Below are 18,632 nucleotides of genomic sequence, written 5' to 3'. Positions count from 1 at the left end.
CGCAGGAAGGGGCCATTGCCCGGAACGTCGCCTACTAACGGTGCTATATATATAGATATTTGTTCTTCGCGTTTCTGATGTCAGGTTGTTTGACGATACACACGCGTTACGTAACGTTCGAGGTCCTACTGAGTGTGGCCGGCAGGCGATTGGCCGGTTTAGCGTGGGCGGAGCTCGCAGCGTGAGAGGGGCGGGGCCCCATCGCGTCACGCGGGGTCGGAGGTCACAGGCGTCGGCCACCACCGCCACCACCAACCCACCGGCCGTGATTTGTGGTTTATTTTTGATGTCGCCTTTGGACCGCGTCGTCGTTACGAAGAATCGATTCGTCCGTCAACGCCAATCCCGTCGTCAGTCACGGGCGATGATTTCCGCGCGCGGTGTGACGCCGAGCGCGGGCGAGCGACGCCGCGGCTGTTGACCGAGCGGGAGGCGAGGGGCCGCGATGTCAGCGGGCGGCGGCCCAGGGACCCGGGCCGAGGCTGAGATTGGCCCCGAATTTGGGCCAGGGGCCGGGTCAGTGTCTGGTTCAAGATCAGAATCTGTACTTGGATCTCGACCAGGGTCTGGCTTAGGCTTAGAACTTGGATCAGTGGTAGCACCTGGGTCTGAAGCTGGCTTTGGGTCAGTCCCCGCGTCTGAGTCTGGCTTTGGGTCTGGCTCTTTGTATTGGATTGAGTCTGAGCCTGCGTCGGTATTTGGACCGCGGGATGGGTCCGTGCCATTGTTTGGATCGGAACATGGAATTGGACCTGGGTCTAGTCCTACTACTCCGTGCACTTTGGGGCCTGGGAATGAGCCAGTGCCAAGGTTTGAGTCTGACCCGAGACCAGATTCTGTCTTAGGATCTGGCTCTGAAACAAGTTTAGCCGGATCTGGGTCTCGGTCAGGATCAGCAACAGAGTCTGGGACAGTATCTGAGCCAGAGTCAGGCACGGAACTCGCACAAGGACTGCGTGCGGACATGATGGGGACGCCCATGGAGCAGGAGGAGGACATGGTGACAGACGCCGCGGAGATCCGCGCGCCCTGTAAGCCACCAGCACACAACTCGGAGCACCAGCGACAGAGGTAAAGGGCAGCTGCCGTCTTTTTAATATTAACACTTTTCTCAAATGATGGGAATAATGCCCCCCCCCCCCCAATGTTTAAAGCTATTTGAATGCGAAGTTACGCAGCAGCAGCAGCTCCTCGGAGATTTGCTGCTGCTGTTGACAGTGGTTACTGAAAGCACACTGTGCTGTGAACCCGGCGACTTGAACTTGATTGCTGGTCATGGTTAATATAAGTGGCGAATGGTCCCTTTAACTAACCCGCACTTACCAACGCAGTGCAGTGGTCAAAATAACCCCCATGACTTATGCAGTGTGGGGAGACTTTAATCTAGCAGTGGATTGCCAATTGGCTGTTAATGATTATTCTTGCTCTGTGAGCTATGAGAGTGAATAATGCTAAAGATAATGCATTAATCGATATGTAATTCATTGCCCTGTTTTCTTGTAGCAGTGAGTGGGAGAATCTGACTGGCTACCTACAGAAGTACACCAACCTGGTGACTGGTTGGCAGTTCAGGTGAGTGGCTCTGACGGAGCAGACATTGATTTCAGTAAGACAGAATTGCAATGGGAACGGTGTGGGCATTAAAATAAGGAAATGTGTAAAATAAGGAAATGTACAGTAGAACCCCCCCCCCCCCTCCTAACGACGGTAACTTTTTTTATCCACGAAACCGATCGTTAAACTTACTTTCTAATATTTAAACAATAGATTTTAATACATAACGATACTAACAACACTAGAAACACATAATATTAAAATAGACATGGTTAATCAATGCATTGATTAATATTTTTACTGTACCCACAACAGCCCGTCATTAACAGGGGAATGAATGGTCGGTAAGCGAACACATTGGGCTATATGGAGGCACGTCGTTAAGCGATTAGTCATGAACAGGGGTTGTCGTTACGAGGGGTTCTACAATACACTATTATACACTACACTGCTATACACTACACTACTATACACTACACTATACACTACACATTGGGCTCTATGGAGGCCCGTCGTTAAGAGATTAGTCGTTAACAGGGGTGATCGTTCACAGGGGTTCTACTCTACAAGCATTCCAAGTGCACTGTCCCAGGTTGGGCTGCCAAATGAGATTTGTTTCTTCTCAAGCTTGCACAACACGCACAGCGTATCTCTATTCAACTCCTGACTGGACACAGTAGTGCATGACGAAAGCTTAAGAGAAAAAGTGCTCAACATGCAGCCCATCTCCGGAAAACCGCATTTGGATTACAAGCGTCTGCAAACAAGCACACGTGTTAAATTAGATGACAATTATTATTTACTTGTATGTACTTTAACGAGCAGTTTGTATTTGAGGACCCTCTTGAAGACAATCTGGAACTCAGTGAGGCTTTGCAGGACAAAGGGCATTTTTTTAACTTTGCTAATATGTTCAATCACAAATTAGTTCAGTAGTCTCAAGCATGCCACTATTAAGAGCAAATTTGTGTCTAGACTGAACATGCAATTGAATTAACAATTAAATACATTCATAATATATGCATTGTGTGTGTATTCATATATTATTTGGAGGATATGCTAATTCTATGCTATTATATGATATGCCACGAGAATGAGCCAGAACAAGACAGAACATTTGATGTAGGCAATATAAATGAGACATTACAAACTAAAAAAATATGTTCTGAATTAAATCGTGCCAAGCGCTTGAATCGCTGTGGGGGTTAATTGCTATATGCCGAGTATGGATGCCACTGCACTGCAGATATTTCGTGCTGGTTGGAGCTGAGGGGCGTCTGGAGTATCACGTGCATGAGCATAGTGCACAGGGAGGCCAGAAACCACGGGGCACCATTGCTCTGGCAGGCGCTGTGACATCTCCCAGCGAGGAGGAACCCTATGCCTTCACGATCATCACCTTGACTGGGGAGCAGTACCGCCTGAGGGGTACTAACTACCACACACACCTCCGATTCCCCACAACCTCGAATTAGCACGGTTGGCTATGTATGGTGTGAAAAAATTGGATTGCGAGTAACTTGGTCTGCGAGTGTTTTGCAAGACGAGCAAATTTTTTAGATAAATATTAATTTGATAAACGAACGATGTCTTGCAATATGAGTAGTGCGTATACGCTTTGTCTGCCGAGCGTCACGTGATCACAACTGATATACGAGTGCTTTGATATACGAGTGCTTTGATATACGAGTGCTTTGGATTACAAACACGTTTCTGGAACGAATTATGCTCGCAATCTAAGGTTTTACTGTACATACAAATGGATGGTACAGCAATGACTACTCCGGTTGAGTGTGGTTTGATACCTGCTGCTTCCTATTTTAAAATCTGTACGGTGGAATTTGTGATACTTTTTCAGATCCTCTGCATTAAAGGTACGTGCACATCATATAAGGAGAACAGCACACATGTATACTTCGATAAGCACTCCATAAAGTAGATTTAAGTATTGATACATTAGTGAATATCAAAGCCTAAAAAAGATATTGTTTTGGCAGCATCGAGGACTTGTACAATGCAGGGCATATTGTACATTGCTATTGTTTATATAACTGCACTAAGGTTGAATTCTTAAAGGTAAATACCTAGTTAAAATGAATATCTTTTATTTAACCACATTTTATAGGTTACACCAAGGACAAAAAATCTGTTGCTTTGGTAAGTGCGATTCTCAAAGCTTGCTATGAATTCCCCGTGGTAACAACTCCATCAAAAAATAGATTCTTCATTATCAACACCAAACAAGTGACAGCTTTATGTCTCATACTCAGGACTGCTGTTGACCTTCACTTTTCAACTGGATCTGTTTCATGTTCTATAGTAGACAGAATTTGGGTATGTTACACGATGAGGGGCAGCCTATTTGACAATTTGGCTGCTGTAAATTTCGACTTGATGAGCCACCTCGTTGGGCTTATGTGTGGCCAGGTCGCATCTGAAAAAGAGCTATACAGCTCAGTGGGCTTTGCCTGGTAAATGAAAATAGTTACATTTTAGTGTATTTACATTTTTTACATGTATATTCCTAGATTAATTATGTCTGTTAAACACAATTTGCCCTGAGGTGTATGTACCTGTTAAATGCTGATTAACTATTCCCATAGGGCACCTATAGACTGCCTATCTTTGTTCATTTCCAGAGTAGACCTTCATGAAATATAGTAAGAATTAATTAATTATCTATGCAACAGCAGGAACATCAAAAATAAGGCAATTTTTATGGCAATGTTTTGTCTGCATGGACCTGTCATAGCTCACACACTGCTGAATGTGTTTTTGAAGCTTTGAGGCAACATTGTTGAAAATACAGTTGATCTTGTACCCTTTGAGCCAATGGATATTTGACATTCATATTTGCTGAAGCGGCCAAGCTCTTCTTTTTTCTAAGCAATGCCAACATATCAAGTTGAGGGCAGAACATTCTCATTGTCCTACAGGTCTTCCTCTATGACAACATGAAAAAAAGAATTTCAACAACTACTAATCAAAAAGTTGTATTTACTCTTGGCTGCTTGATATACAGCAGTGGTATCATGGGTTTTACGTGCATTACACTCGAGCGTTAGAAGACTGGATGACACAGAGAGATGTATTGGGTTCAGCAGCCGAGTCTTTGGTTCATTAACTTAATCAACATGTGCGCACGGTTCAGCTGTCATAGGCCGGCATAGAGCATGCTTCTTTATATTGATGAGCTAGAAGCAAGTGCTGCAGCGTGACGTGACTTGACATACTGCGTTGTGCCTGGAACAGCCAAGGACGCGCGGGAAAGACAGCACTGGGTGAGCCGCCTACAGGGGTGTGCGCAGCACCACACTGATTGCATTGGCATGGTGAGCTCTAGATGTCTGTACCTCTCCACACTGTGCAGAAATACACCATGTCGTTTGCCCATTGTGCCCCATGCAGTCTAGCCGGCAACTTTACGATGGAAATATTTGCAGGAATTGTGCGTTTCCCATGCTTAGCTCTAGGTTAACTGTCACAAGCTCAAAACTAATGTGTTGAGAATTTGTATTTACGTAAAATATTCCACAATATTCTAATTGCATGCCACTGTGTGCGTAGATCAAAGAATATTGAAAAATGTTTGCAGTAATTCAATTCACCACTTGCCCTTTTCTTTAATGCCTCCCACATGTATCGGGAATTGAAGGCGACACATCATTTACATGAGGGTGATGTAGGTGATCATGTTTATGCTGTTGTGTTGATATCTGTTGGTGTGTGTGTGTCAGATGAATCCTGTGTTGGGTCATGAACTCTACCTCTCGGGGGTCAAGAGGTCAGCGCTATCTCCTGGGGCCTTATTGCGAAGGCCATATGCGACAAGGGAGGATGCAGTTGCAGATAAAAGACACTCATATCCAGGCAGCAAGACTTTAATACATGGAAACAACTGGCTGTCCGATGCACAGTGGGTGAGTCATGCGAAATTACGATAATACTTTGCGATTAAAAAAGGTGTCAAAACATTTGTGACCGTTTGAAATGTTGGTCCCATGTAAAAAATTTTTTAATAGGATTTGCATACAAACTGATCTACAATGCAGTGGCTTATTACTGAAGGCTTATTGCGACCGACTGAAAGTGTGGCAATCTCTACTCGCAGTTACTAAAGGATGGCTTTTGGGTTTGTTGAATATGTTTATTATCCCCTACATTTACTGTTAATTTTGCAAATCTTTGCTGTGCTGTATACTTTTTGTCTTCTTCATTTGTACATATTTGTTTGTGTATGTTTGCATGGCAACAGTGGATTTAACATTTATTCTGCTTGCGAGGGTGCGAAGTTCACTTATTTTAACCTAGTACTCTGTGCCAGCTCATTGTCTAACTTTGCTTGCTTACAATAACTCATGAGCCAGCTCCACAAACCAATTCAGCCTACTAGTTCTACCTGCTCGTTCCTCGTACTCACACTTCTGTGCTAGCTGTGCTTGCCAGCTCTGCGCCTCGCCATAGCACTAGCACTGCTTGTAGATCAGCATGCCGCCCCCCCCCCCGCGTCCCAGCTTTGCGTGTGTCTGTGCCAGATGCTGGTGCGTGCCTATGAGGAGCAGCGTGCCCTGGCGTTGACCATGGAAGCTCTGCCACGCTCACACGCTCGCATCACACCGCTGGATCCTGACCTTCTTCTGCTCAAAGCATCGGCCGTCTCAGCCCTTGGCTGCCTGCACGCCTGTCTGCACCTGCTGCAAATGCAGCGTAGTGCGGCGCACACCCACCGAGGGCGGGCCAGGGTCGGTGGGGGCGGCAGAGGCAGTGACGGTGGCGGGAGTTCTCCGGGTCGGCAGCACAGTGTGGCCATGGCAGACCCTGCGGGTGAGCATCCGCCACCTCGCCTGGCCGCTTACGCATGGGAAAACTCGCTGTGTTGGCCACGCACCATGCCCATCGATCAACTCGGCATGTTTGGAGCGTGCTGTTCTTCGACACAGCAGGTTTCTTTTCCAAGGGTGATGTGGAAAATATAGAGCGAACATTACATGCATTACATGAACAAGTGGGTTAAATATGGGATGGGAGAAGATTTCAAATGATAAAGTAAGACAATCAAACATTGTAATGAAAATAAAGTAGTTTTGTAAATATTCATAAGTCTATAGAGTGCTGATTAACATTTGTACAATGCAGAATAAAATTACTTGTATCATAAAAATAAAGAATGTACATTTTTAGAGTCAATTAAACATGTTATTATTTGTATTTCAATTTAAATAAAAACAAATTTTAATTCACTTCCATTGTTTGCCTGTATTGTCTGCAATCGATGATTTATTGGATAAAATGAACCATGCATTCTACTTTGCCTTTTTAAAAGGTACTGGACAAAATAAGGCATTATATTCTTACATTCGTGGGAGAAACTATATTTCCCTGAATCTAAATTATAATGACTGCTTTGGTGAAACACTTTGTGAAGGTACAGTTCACACATGCAAATGGTACACATGAACGTAAGGCTTTAAAAACTGAAAAACACAAGAGATTGAAAGTGCATATGAACGTTATGACGGTACCCCGGAGTACCATAGTACCCCGGCTCTCGCATAATGTCCGTGATGCAGTCATTTTTCGTCTGTTGATGGTCGGCGATACGGCAATTGACTCATCTTGACGAGCTGTACTCACGATGCACCACTGCGGTGCGTACGAGCGTTCAGGGTTTCGGCGCAAACGTCCTCGCCGCGTTTCGACATCGCGGAGTGTGGCACCGATTTCGGATTGATTGGTACCCCAGTAGCAGAGTTAAGTACACCCCTGAAAATAATAGTGTCCCAGAAATAAAATATTTATTTGCCTCGGCCATTTTTTATTATTTGGTACCCCGGGGTACTGCCATAAGGATCATATGCGGGGAGACATTCTGACGTTTTAACATTGATTATGCTGTTTGTGTGTTACAGTTATACGTGGTGAGTCCAGTTAAGGTATTCATAGAAGTCCACTGCTTATGTGCCTGTTGACCTGTTAACCAACTACGGTATCTAATTATAATTTGCCGCATCAAGTGAGTATTACTTTGTTCAGAATTAGTATCATTGTGGTTTTAAAAACAAAAATAACTAACCGAAGTCCTACAATGAATGCCTCGACTGAACTTGTACATTATAGCTTCCTTGAATACAGATGCACTTGTGTCTCTTGGTGGTAGCGATGATTGTTGACCCCTCAGTAACATTGATTCTTCTCGATGTAGTTGTAAGGTATGGCTCATTATATAGAGTCGCACCATAGTGATGGATTCGATTTGAAGAAAAATAAGAGGTGATATTTACCCTGTTCTCTTGCTTTCGTCCTCTTCATTCTCACTTGCTCAGGGAGAGTCCACTCATTGCAACCTGTCGTGGTAGCCCCTGTGCCACCGTGCGATTCTGTGAACCCCGGGAACATGTGCTCTCACGCCCCAGACGGCACATCGGACACTTCTCATCATGAGTCGGAGCCAGCTCCACCACCTTCTTCTGTCTCAATGTCAGCACAGCAGGTAGGTTTGTCTCCTTGTCTTTCCCTTTCTGCCCACAATAGCTTAGATGCTGCATTGAGATTTAGTGCATTATTGGTTTACAAGCAGTCCTCGGACTTACATTGGGTTACTTTCATAGGAACAGGTGCAGTAAGTCAAGATGACGTATATGTCGAGACTGATTTGCCCACAGAAACTGATATAATGGGGGGTTGTGTTCATGACCAAGGGTCTGTTGCGTTCATGACCAAGGGTTTGGTATGCAACTTTTTATATGTCTTAACGGAATTTATATAGCGCCTTAACATATGAATGCAATGGTGGAGGTGAGGTGAATGAAATAGATGAGGTAGCAATGGGCAAATCTGTGATGATGTGTGAAAGTCAAATTGATGGCAGTAAATTATGAATGGAATGAATGATTCGAGAATGAGTGATAGCTAGTCATATAATGAGAATATGAATACAAATAGTATATTTAATCAAACTTCCAATCATATATTAATTACAATAATAGTAAATTTTGATTTAAAGCTTTCATGACTGCAGTAATTCATATTCTTAGCTCTTTCGGTAAAGTCACGTTGAAGGGAAACAATAAAATAATAAAATATATAAAAACCCAATAATATATTTTATTGTTTCCCTTCAATGTGACTTTACCGAAAGAGCTAAGAATACAATAATAGTGTTTAGAAATTTCTTCACTTAATTATTCGTAATTCCTGAATTATTCGGACTGAATATTTGCAGTTAAATAGTGGGAATTACTATAAGAAATCTTAAGGATGAAGCAACACCTTCATCAGGGTCATCCCTCGAGCACTGACATTTCCTTTTATCAGCCATTTTTAAGGATGGTATAAATGAAAAATGCTTTGCAAATTTTCACTGAGAATGCACAGAGGTTGAGCACCGGAGCTCGTCGGAAAGGGAGACCCACTCGGCGATGTGCCGTACATTTGTGCACAGAACCGGCACTCGAGTCAGCGTCGTGCCGTAAGTGCCGTCTGATCACCGTCCGTAATAACGTGCGTGTGGCCATTGGCAACCTGCCGTAAGCGCGGATCGACGTGAGTCGAACCGTACTTCAGTCGAGGACCGCCCGCATAATTATACAACCAGTAACTTATACTATACAACCAACAATGATTGATATCGTAACAGTTTGCAATGTCGAAGTATCTTTGGATTACTCTTTGCAGATTCGTATATTAGTTTCACAGACAGGGACGCTACTTCAGCCTTTGAGCGGGGTACATTTTTCAGTATATTGGACTGTCACAGGATTTAATGGGCTCGTTTCAGGGAGTGGGGTGGAACGGACCACATTGGGGTGGCGAACAAGAGGACTGCGACGAGGATGAGCTGACCGATGAGGGCGAACTTGATGAGCTGGATCTGCCTCCGCCCCAAGGGGAGGAGCACTACAGCATCATTTTGCACATGCTGTCTCAGCTCAAGCTCGGCATGGACCTTACTAAGGTGTGCACAGCATTACCCACGACAAAGAGAGATACCGCGCCACACAGAGCAATGGCGCACCGCACCCAACGATACTTCGCACTATTCACAATAACTGCACGAATCCACAACGCAATGCACGATACCACACAGCATTGGCTGTCGTATGCATTCACCCACATGGACAGGTGGTGCTGCCCACCTTCATCCTGGAGTGTCGCTCGCTGCTGGAGATGTTTTCCGACTTCATGGCGCACACGGATGCATTCCTGGCTGTGGCGTGGGGCCAAACTGCAGAGGAGCGCATGTGTCTACTCCTGCAGTACTACCTGTCCTCCTTTCGCGAGGGCCGCAAGGGCGCCGTTGCCAAGAAACCGTACAACCCCATAATCGGCGAAGCTTTCCGCTGCTCTTGGCTCGTGCCGCGTACTTGGGTGATGGCGAAGAGCCGTAAGGAAGTCAGTCCTGGGTCTGTGAAGAACTCACCTGGGTGTGGAACTGAGTCTGACTATAGTTCAGGGGAGAAGCCCGAGCCGAGGTCAAATGTGGCATACCGAAGGACGCGGGCGGGAGGAGAGGATGCCGGTGAAGACGGGTGCTACCGTGTTTGGTTCGTGGCAGAGCAGGTGTCTCACCACCCACCCGTATCGGCCTTTTATGTGGAGTGCGCGGAGCTGGGAATGTGCCTCAACGTACACCTATGGACCAAGAGCAAGTTCCTAGGCATGTCTGTGGGCGTCTCAATGGTCGGGGAAGGTAAGCCAGAGTGTAGCAATGTCATTTACATGAATTATATAATTTGGCGAGTACAGTCTTGCCATCGCCCATTTATCCCAGAGATATTCCACAGCTGGTTATAGTCCAATAATAGTGATATCACAGCCAACATCCCAACTTAGTTGAAAATTATTCGTAATTAAATTACAATAATGCTCCAATAAACACTCACGTTTCTCTTTCAACAGATATATACATTAATATCCTCATAGAAATTACATTAAATCTCGGTACTTCATTTAGAAGACACACAAGGATTTGTACAATAAATCTAATCGTGTGTATGGCAACCAGAGACTGTTTTAGCTGCAAACTCCGCTAACCTGGTTGATTCTACAGGCATGCCTGCATGCCTCCCTTTGCTTATCACTGACTAATAGCAGCGTGATCTTCACAGGGAGGTTGTGGCTGCAGGAGCACGGCGAGGAGTACGTATTCACGCTGCCGAGCGGATACGCTCGCTCCATTCTCACCGTACCCTGGGTGGAGCTGGGAGGAAAAGTGTCCATTACCTGTGCCCGCACTTGCCTTGCTGCTTCCGTAAATTTCCACACCAAGCCCTTCTATGGAGGCAAGCTGCACAGGTGAAAAGGGCAGTAAGATAGCAGCGGTATAATGGGTACTACATGAATTACACTTAAGCATTGGAAGACTGGATGACACAGAAAAGGTGTACAGAAAACCCTTGTTAATTCGACACATTTGGGTCTGTGGCCTTGCCGAATTATCCATTATTCCGAATTATGTACAATGGTACTCCCGAGTGCCTCCTGCCCCAATAAAGAAAAATCCAGTGTGTTTTCCAAACTCTTCACACACCATATGCATTGACACACCTTCATCAATTATATCCACAATTTTGGATTTGTCTCAGAGACTAAAGGATTTATACTTCAGTCCCTTTCCATTACTTCTTAGGTGCAGACGACATTTCTGAGAGGGTTGGCTTGCACAGAGTGCATCAACAAGGTAAAGTCCAAAGCAACAGGTCTGCAGTAACGCTCACCACGCACGCCGCCACTCGACTGAGTCGTTGTTTTGGTCGTGGCGCGTGGAGTCCACGCGTATGCGGAAATTGGACCATTCGGTACGGCAGTTCGGCTCATGGAAAATTACTAACATGCTATATATGTCGAAAGTGCACCCGTGCCAAATTATCCCCAATTACGAATGATCATATACCGAAATAACAAAGTTTTACTGTATTTGGATCAGCAGCCGAGTCTTTGGTAAATTAGTTTATGCAGCATGTGCACAAGTTATGAGGTTGTTTAGGTGGACACACACCATAGAGGTCATTAGAATGAATTGGTTCATAAGTATGCGGAGGTAACAGGTGGAAATGATATGTGCAGATAACGGGCTGCAGAAATCAATGACTGAAGTTGTGTTCCCCTTTCCTTTAATACAGGAGTAACGTTTTACATAATTGTACTTAGAGCAATGCTAATTTTTTTAACTGAAGGCCATTCATAATGTATACAGTAATGGTTGACGGACAAATATAATAGTTGACACTGATATGATACTGGTCATTTGAGTTTGATTTCTGGCCAGGCATATCTGAACTTGGTTATGGACAACCCCAAGATAAATTCAGCCTAAAATGAGTAGTGCATTGCGCATAAGCACTTGGTAGATGAAAGCAGGCCGTCGAGATGCCAGCCATATCACACCTCTGCCAGCCTTGATAGTTGTGAAATAAAAACAATCCCCAATATCTACAAAGTTGGATGCTGCCATAGTAGAATGGTTAGCACACTGGATTTATGAAATTCCCCATATCTGTCTACACAGAAGTATAAATAGGTCCACCACAGTTGATTAGCAGGTCGCAAATGGTGGGGAAAGTGTGTGTACCCCCCACCTCTTCCAAGATGCCTAATCAGCACGGAAGAGTAGGCTAAATACTCCATCTATTGAAGGCCTTTCTGCCAGAAGTGACATGAGCTATACATTACAAGCCGGGCACATTTACCATTTTTACCTATAAGGTGAAATGCCACACCTGACATTTTTGTCCATGCATGTGTCTAAGGGTGACTGCCGAGGTGCGACACGTTGAAGAGGGGGCTGTACTCGCACGTGCTCAAGGCGAGTGGAATGGCCTGCTGGAGTTCACCACCACCTCTGGGGAGACGGTCATCATGGACACGACCAAAATGCTCATTATTCCCAAACATGTGCAGCCAATCGAACGCCAGGAGCCCATGCACTCCCGGTAAGCTGTCCTGCTTTCTGAACCTTGGTTGACCTATCATCGTGCCCCTATCCTTTTTGTATCACTGCTAGCCAGTCCCCTTACTCAACCCTGTTATGCATTCACTCTGTTGTGCGCTGTGCGCACATGCCATTCGGACATGTATTGACAATTCTTGGAGGGATGCATTTGTGGCCGATGATGGAAACATTGACTTCGTTTGTGTTTTGTGGTTGTGCCAGTTGGGGCTTATGGAATCGAGAGTTTTTATTTTTCAAGGTCATTCTCCGGTGTAGCGTGATATTCTGCCATCTTCAGGACATTAATGGAATTGACTCTCGTCCCCCTGCTTCTAGTCGTAAAAGTGGGATAGATTTGGTATTTTTTTTAAGTGTATTAAATCAAATTATTGTGAACATAGCTGAATCAACGTACATAGTATACAATTTAAATTGTTATCAATATTGTTTTTGGAAGTGATACTATCCAATCATAGTTGCTCTTAATTACAAGATAAAAGACTTATCTTTTTCGGCTTTCCTTGCTGATGACTCTCACATCCATCCATTCCCCTGAGTGATAAAACTGCTATTAACTATTTTTTTAATTTACCAGGTAAGGCCCACTGAGCTGTACAGCTCTTTTTCAGAAGCGACCTGGCCACAAATGATAGCCCAACGAAGTGGCTTATGTGGGAAATTTATAGCAGCCAAATATGCTGAACGCACGTTTATTGTGGAAGGAAAAATCAGATAAAAATCCACGTGATCATGGGGAAAACATGCAAACTCCATATATATAGGTGTCTGGGTCGGGATCTAACCCACGACCTCCTGTAATCCAGGCGAGGTAATTCACATCTCGCCAACGTGACGCCCACGTCTTGCCACCGATCGCACCTGAGCCAGCCTCTCGTCCTGCGCCAGGCGGCTGTGGCAGCAGGTGACGTCAGCTCTGCGTGCCGGTGACATCGCGTCCGCAACGGAGCATAAGCACAAGCTGGAGGAGTGGCAGCGTGCTAAGGAGAGGGCACGTGTGCAGGCTGGCACAGAGCACGTGCCTAAGTACTTCCTCCGTGAAGTGAGTGGGCCCCAGAAACCATTGATGAGGACTGTATGAGCATGTGTATGGGTGTGTGGGAAGCGGTAGTGCAGTGGTTCGCGCACTTTGCTACGAACCAGGCGACCCGAGTTCAATTCCCTGCTCACGGCCAACATCAGGGATGGATATCTGACTTGGTTCTGGGCCTCTCCTAGGTCGACTGAGCCAAAAATTAGAACTTGATGCATTGTGTAAACATCACCAAAGATGGGTGGGTATGGTGCTGGCCATCCACTCCCTCGTGTGCCATGTTGGCCTTCAAAAGTGCTCGCTAACAGCACTTGCCCCAACAGTCTGTTAAAGGCTATAAGGGGGTCTTTGTGTATGTGTTTGTGTGGAATGGTAGCACATTCCGTACACTACTATATTACCAATTGTGGTTCCATTCTTGACCCTACACATCAGTGGTACATTGCATATGAAACTCTTGTTCCTTGCTGAGCATGACTCAGCCTTAAATGGTTACCTGCTGGAATTTATCGTCATTGGCATATCAGAATCGTAATCAGAATATTTATTTATACTGGAGGAATCTGATGAGCTATAAAGCTCTTTTTCCACAGATGTTCAGTAGATGTGAGACGGATTAATCGGTGTGATGTTAGCAACACCATCTTCACCTGAGCTGTAGCTTGGCTTAGTTTGTGCTTACTAACAATACATTCTATAACTTACTGCCAGACTATACTGGAAATATTTGTAAATGTGTGCCCTTCAAAGAAATTCAGTTGAGAGGGTGTGCTGGTGTGAATATCAAAGAAAATACATCTGAGAGGCGTTTTCATTATCCATTCTTATAATGGAACATGCATACAGCAGCAACCTGTCATAAACTATGTATGAAACTGTAGTTGCATATTACGTCCAGGTAATACGATGGGATAGGTTAAAGCAGTTTAACATGCTGATGAGACGGTGCTCGTAATTTAAATGGCAGAATTTGTTTCAATAAAATATATCCAGGGCATTTCAGTGTGAATGGGGAAGACTTATGTGGTGGGGAGGGTGTGCATGCTGGTGGTGTAAGGCAGTCTGTGTACATCATATGACTCGACATGTGCGGTAATGTGCATGTGTTTTCTTTGTACATGTATTTATTTGTGTGTGTGGATGTGTGTGTACACCACAGGGAGAAGGTTGGGTGTACCGTCATCCTTTGTGGAGGAACTCCTGAGTGACCTCTCTCAGTAAGGAATCCCCTTCCCCATACCCATTGCACGTCCTAGCCTGATTGAGTGTTTGCTTCTGCCAGGAGGTGCTCTTAGACTTGCATCCGGCTTAAGGAGTTGGACTTAAATCTCCCAATGGCAGAGCTGAAGCCCTCTCTCAAACCACCTTGATCCATACGTCCATTTGCTCGCGCTACAGCACTGTGATTGTGTACTTGAAAGACATTGTATTTATTTATATTTATTTGAGTCTTGCCACATTTGAATTGACTGCTGTGAGAGCGTACACTCTCTGGTGAGACGTTTTTCGAAAATGATGGATGTTATCAAAATGTAACTGCATAGTTAAGCTATCAAAAGGTATTTTTTTCAAAGATACTTTACAAAAGTGTTAAAAGAAATGTAAAAATGAAGTTTAACACGTATGCTTTCACGACCAGTATTATTCATAATAAAGGTTTTTGGGTTAGATCGCGTTATTTATAAATGTGTTGCAACCCTCCACTACCCGACACGGCCAATTAGTAAAAAATGTGTCACGTTAACAAAACGCCAATTAGTTACTTCTTCAGTGTTTGAAGAGTGAATCCACAACATTTAGAATTTGAGTACGACGTTTCACTGGTAATCACATCCAGCAACTTCGGGCGATTTGCCAGAATAGTGAAGCCATCCACCTGCTTCCGGTCTTAAATAGAGCAGGTTGACGTCATAATTGTTGAACCCCATCAGGTTTCGAGATCAGAGGCGGAGGTGGGGGGGGGGGCTATTGTAAATATATAATAGATTAGGAATCAGTTTATTAGTATGTGATTCCTCTATAAGGAATTGTAATATGTATTGTGTATTACTTAATAATACGCTTCCAGACTGAGCTAAGTCTTTAGCTATCAGAGAGATTAAAATTATTTTTATTTTTCTCAATTTCAATGGATTATCTCATTAGTCTTGGCCAGTAATAATTAGTTTTGCTTAACACTTCAACGTTATCAACATCAATTGAGTGTCCTTGTTGCCAAGCATGTTCTGCCACTGCTGACAGTTGTGTTTGAGATAATTTTAATGTTACTTTGGTGTTCTTTGAGTCTTACGCTAATGTTACATCTCGTCTGTCCAATATAGCATTTACCACAAGCATATCGGATCAATTGCTTATGCGGTAAATGCTATATTGGACAAACAGGACATAACATTAGCGTAAGACTAAAAGAACACCAAAGTAACATTAAATTATCTAAATCACAACTGCCAGCAGTGGCAGAACATGCGTGCCAACAAGGACACTCAATTGATTTTGATAACGTTGAAGTGTTATGCAAACTAATTATTACTGGCCAAGACTAATTAGAGAATCCATCGAAATTGAGAAAAATACAAATAATTTTAATCGCTCTGATAGCTACAGACTTAGCGCAGCCTGGAAGCGTATTATTAAGCAATACACAATACATATTACAATTCCTTATAGAGGAATCACATACTAATTAACTGATTACTAATCTATTATAATTACAATACCCGCCGTCTCTGATCTCGAAACCTGATGGGGTTCAACAATTATCACGTCTTCCTGCACTATTTAAGACCGGAAGCAGGTGGATGGCTTCACTCTTCTGGCAAATCGCCCGAAGATGCTGGATGTAATTACCAGCGAAACGTTACGGTGCTCAAATTCTAAATGTTGTGGATTCACTCTTCAAACACACCGGTGGGCTGAAGAAGTAACTAATAGGCGTTTTGTTAATGTGACACATTTTTTACTGATTGGCCGTGTCGGGTGGTGGAGGGTTGCAACACATTTATAATAATGCGATATCACCCAAAAACCTTTATTATGAAAAATTAAGTTGCAAAAGCAATCTCTCGTAAATATTTCCATATTGTGTTGTTTGTAGGCATTTAAAATATCAAAAAATAAGTGGACACTATTTTGTGTACACACACTATCTTGAGCCATCTAAGAAACATTCACTTGAATAAAATCCAGAGATGAGATTAATGCCTAACCCGCAACTCCGATTAGCACGGTTGGCTACGTACGTTGCGAATGAAGTTCAAAATACTAACATACGTAATGCCATTTTAGATATGTTGTGACTTCACTCGTGTGAGGAAAATTAAACACCGCGTCGACACATTTTCTAATTTGAACTGAACCATCAGTCATGAATGCACCGTGCAGCCGCACAATCGGAAAATTGCCGACATACGAAAAGGCGACACCCGCGTACCTTTGTAAGCAGTCTTATCCCTAAAAAAAAAAACCAGCAAGATGAATGAGAATGTGCAACTGCATGTTTGGCCATGCCAAAGAGAGTGGGAATTGCACGTCTTTCATCTTCGCGGCGAACGGACAACATTAAGTGTTAAAAAAAATTGTTTACGTCTTTACGTATAAACTTCGTTTTTTGTGTGTGTGTGTGTGTGACAACATTCGCCTGCTTTTCGTGCTCACAAATGTGTTTCAGTATTACACAGCGCCATGTCACTCGCACATGGAAAGTAACATGGTGTTAAGGGTCCTGTTGACAATATGCAATCATATACTTGTGTCAGGGTGTTTGATTGCAATATTTTATATTCTATATCCTAGCAAGGCGCCTTGATATATTAGTGGAAGGCGCCATACAAATACATGTAAATTATTATTATCTCACGAATGAAGTTAATGCTCTGCGATTACTGGTCTAAGCAATTATGCTAGAATATGCCAACGTGTCAAAGGTGCTGTAAAATCAATAAAATGTATGCTTTCACATGTACTTTGAATCTCTTCACACAATAAAACAATGTCTGATCATCACAGTCAATGACTGCCATTCGACTCAATGTTAACTTACCATTTTCATTCGCGGGTTCGGGTTGTTGAATGTGAAAATAATTACGGTTCCGCGCCAGAAAATTACTGTGACATCAATAGAATTGGTCACGTAAACCTTCAGGGTAACATTGGCCGTGTGAAATGGTGTACGAGGGCTATATGTTTAAAGGCAAAATTTCGAAGAGACCAGATGCCTCGTGCCTGTGGATATTCAAAATGCACCACGGGCGGCAGCACTCATGTAATTAATACGTCCCCGAAGATTATGACAAATAATTAGGGCCAAAAATAAGCTGCTGTCAGTTTAAGCGACTCCACGGTGATTTGCAACTCAAAAGGCATTCGCGCGTCTTTTGTGATAGTCATGCGATGGTTAATAAGTGACCGGTTGCAAGGTTCATGCTTGCCGCTCGGCACGCATGGATGGAGACACCTGCAATGTGCTGGCGAGTAAGGTGCTCGTTCAGAGGCCTTCTTCCAGCTGTGGGTGGTGGTGGCCCGCCGAACCGCCGTCAAGTGACCATCGAGCGAGTCACGGGGTGGAGGAGAGCGCAGGGGGCAGCTGGGACACAGGGACCATTCGGAGGGAGCCAGAAGCAGTGGAGGGGTTAAGGAAGGGGCACTTCCCGTTGTGCCGGAGGAGGCTGGACACTAATTCACCGGTCGAAAGGAAAAGGTGCGGAGGTTTTGTGGACGCGATGGTGTTTTTTCGAGCAGTTAGACCTGCGACTGGCGAGATAATTAAAATCGGCACGTGGTTGTGGTTTCAAAAAGAATGCAAGGCGTCAAACTGAAAGATGGCTATAGTCCCTTGAAACGCACAAAACCTGCCTGCCTTATTGTCTAAGTAAAGTATATATATTATACTTATATATATTGGCCAACATCTTTTCGTGAATGAGTGAGAAAACCAGACAGTCTAGAGAAACCACATACATACGCAAACGGGGATAATACTGCAACTTCACACTGACGTTATCAGGCACCTCCTGTCTCCACTCGGCTATTCTGGGACAGCAATCAGGCAGGTACCAATAAAAAAAAGAGATTCCATTTCATATCGGAGCACACCAACAT

At 44.1% G+C, this 18,632-nt stretch overlaps 1 protein-coding gene across 4 annotated transcripts; it reads left to right on the top strand.

The window, feature by feature from the left end:
• Positions 1-193: 193 nt before the first annotated feature.
• Positions 194-17,544, top strand: LOC116938202 (oxysterol-binding protein-related protein 11-like). Of its 4 annotated transcripts, none has more exons than XM_032945333.2 (13): positions 194-1,071; positions 1,507-1,572; positions 2,801-2,982; positions 4,807-4,886; positions 5,292-5,474; positions 6,069-6,378; positions 7,878-8,044; positions 9,311-9,508; positions 9,676-10,243; positions 10,662-10,848; positions 12,303-12,485; positions 13,391-13,544; positions 14,695-17,544. In XM_032945333.2, exons 1-13 carry the CDS (start codon positions 446-448, stop codon positions 14,737-14,739), a joined length of 2,949 nt encoding a protein of 982 aa, XP_032801224.2. In that variant the 5' UTR covers positions 194-445; the 3' UTR covers positions 14,740-17,544. The 4 variants fall into 4 exon arrangements, with proteins under 4 accessions (XP_032801224.2, XP_032801223.2, XP_032801226.2 ...); XM_032945332.2 differs by having other exon boundaries at positions 196-1,071; positions 1,504-1,572; XM_032945335.2 differs by having other exon boundaries at positions 197-1,071; positions 1,504-1,572; positions 6,090-6,378.
• Positions 17,545-18,632: the final 1,088 nt, after the last annotated feature.

Source organism: Petromyzon marinus, chromosome 4, assembly GCF_048934315.1.
Source record: "Petromyzon marinus isolate PM22_M1 ecotype Great Lakes invasive population chromosome 4, UKy_Petmar_22M1.pri1.0, whole genome shotgun sequence".
NCBI lineage: Eukaryota > Metazoa > Chordata > Hyperoartia > Petromyzontiformes > Petromyzontidae > Petromyzon > Petromyzon marinus.
This window is presented reverse-complemented; position numbering and strand designations above follow the sequence as displayed.

Coding starts and splice junctions, on each gene's coding strand:
- LOC116938202 (XM_032945332.2), top strand. CDS start 446: ATGTCAGCGGGCGGCGGCCCAGGGACCCGGGCCGAGGCTGAGATTGGC. Junction 10,244..10,661: donor CGTCTCAATGGTCGGGGAAG/GTAAGCCAGAGT, acceptor TGATCTTCACAG/GGAGGTTGTGGCTGCAGGAG. Junction 13,545..14,694: donor CTAAGTACTTCCTCCGTGAA/GTGAGTGGGCCC, acceptor TGTACACCACAG/GGAGAAGGTTGGGTGTACCG.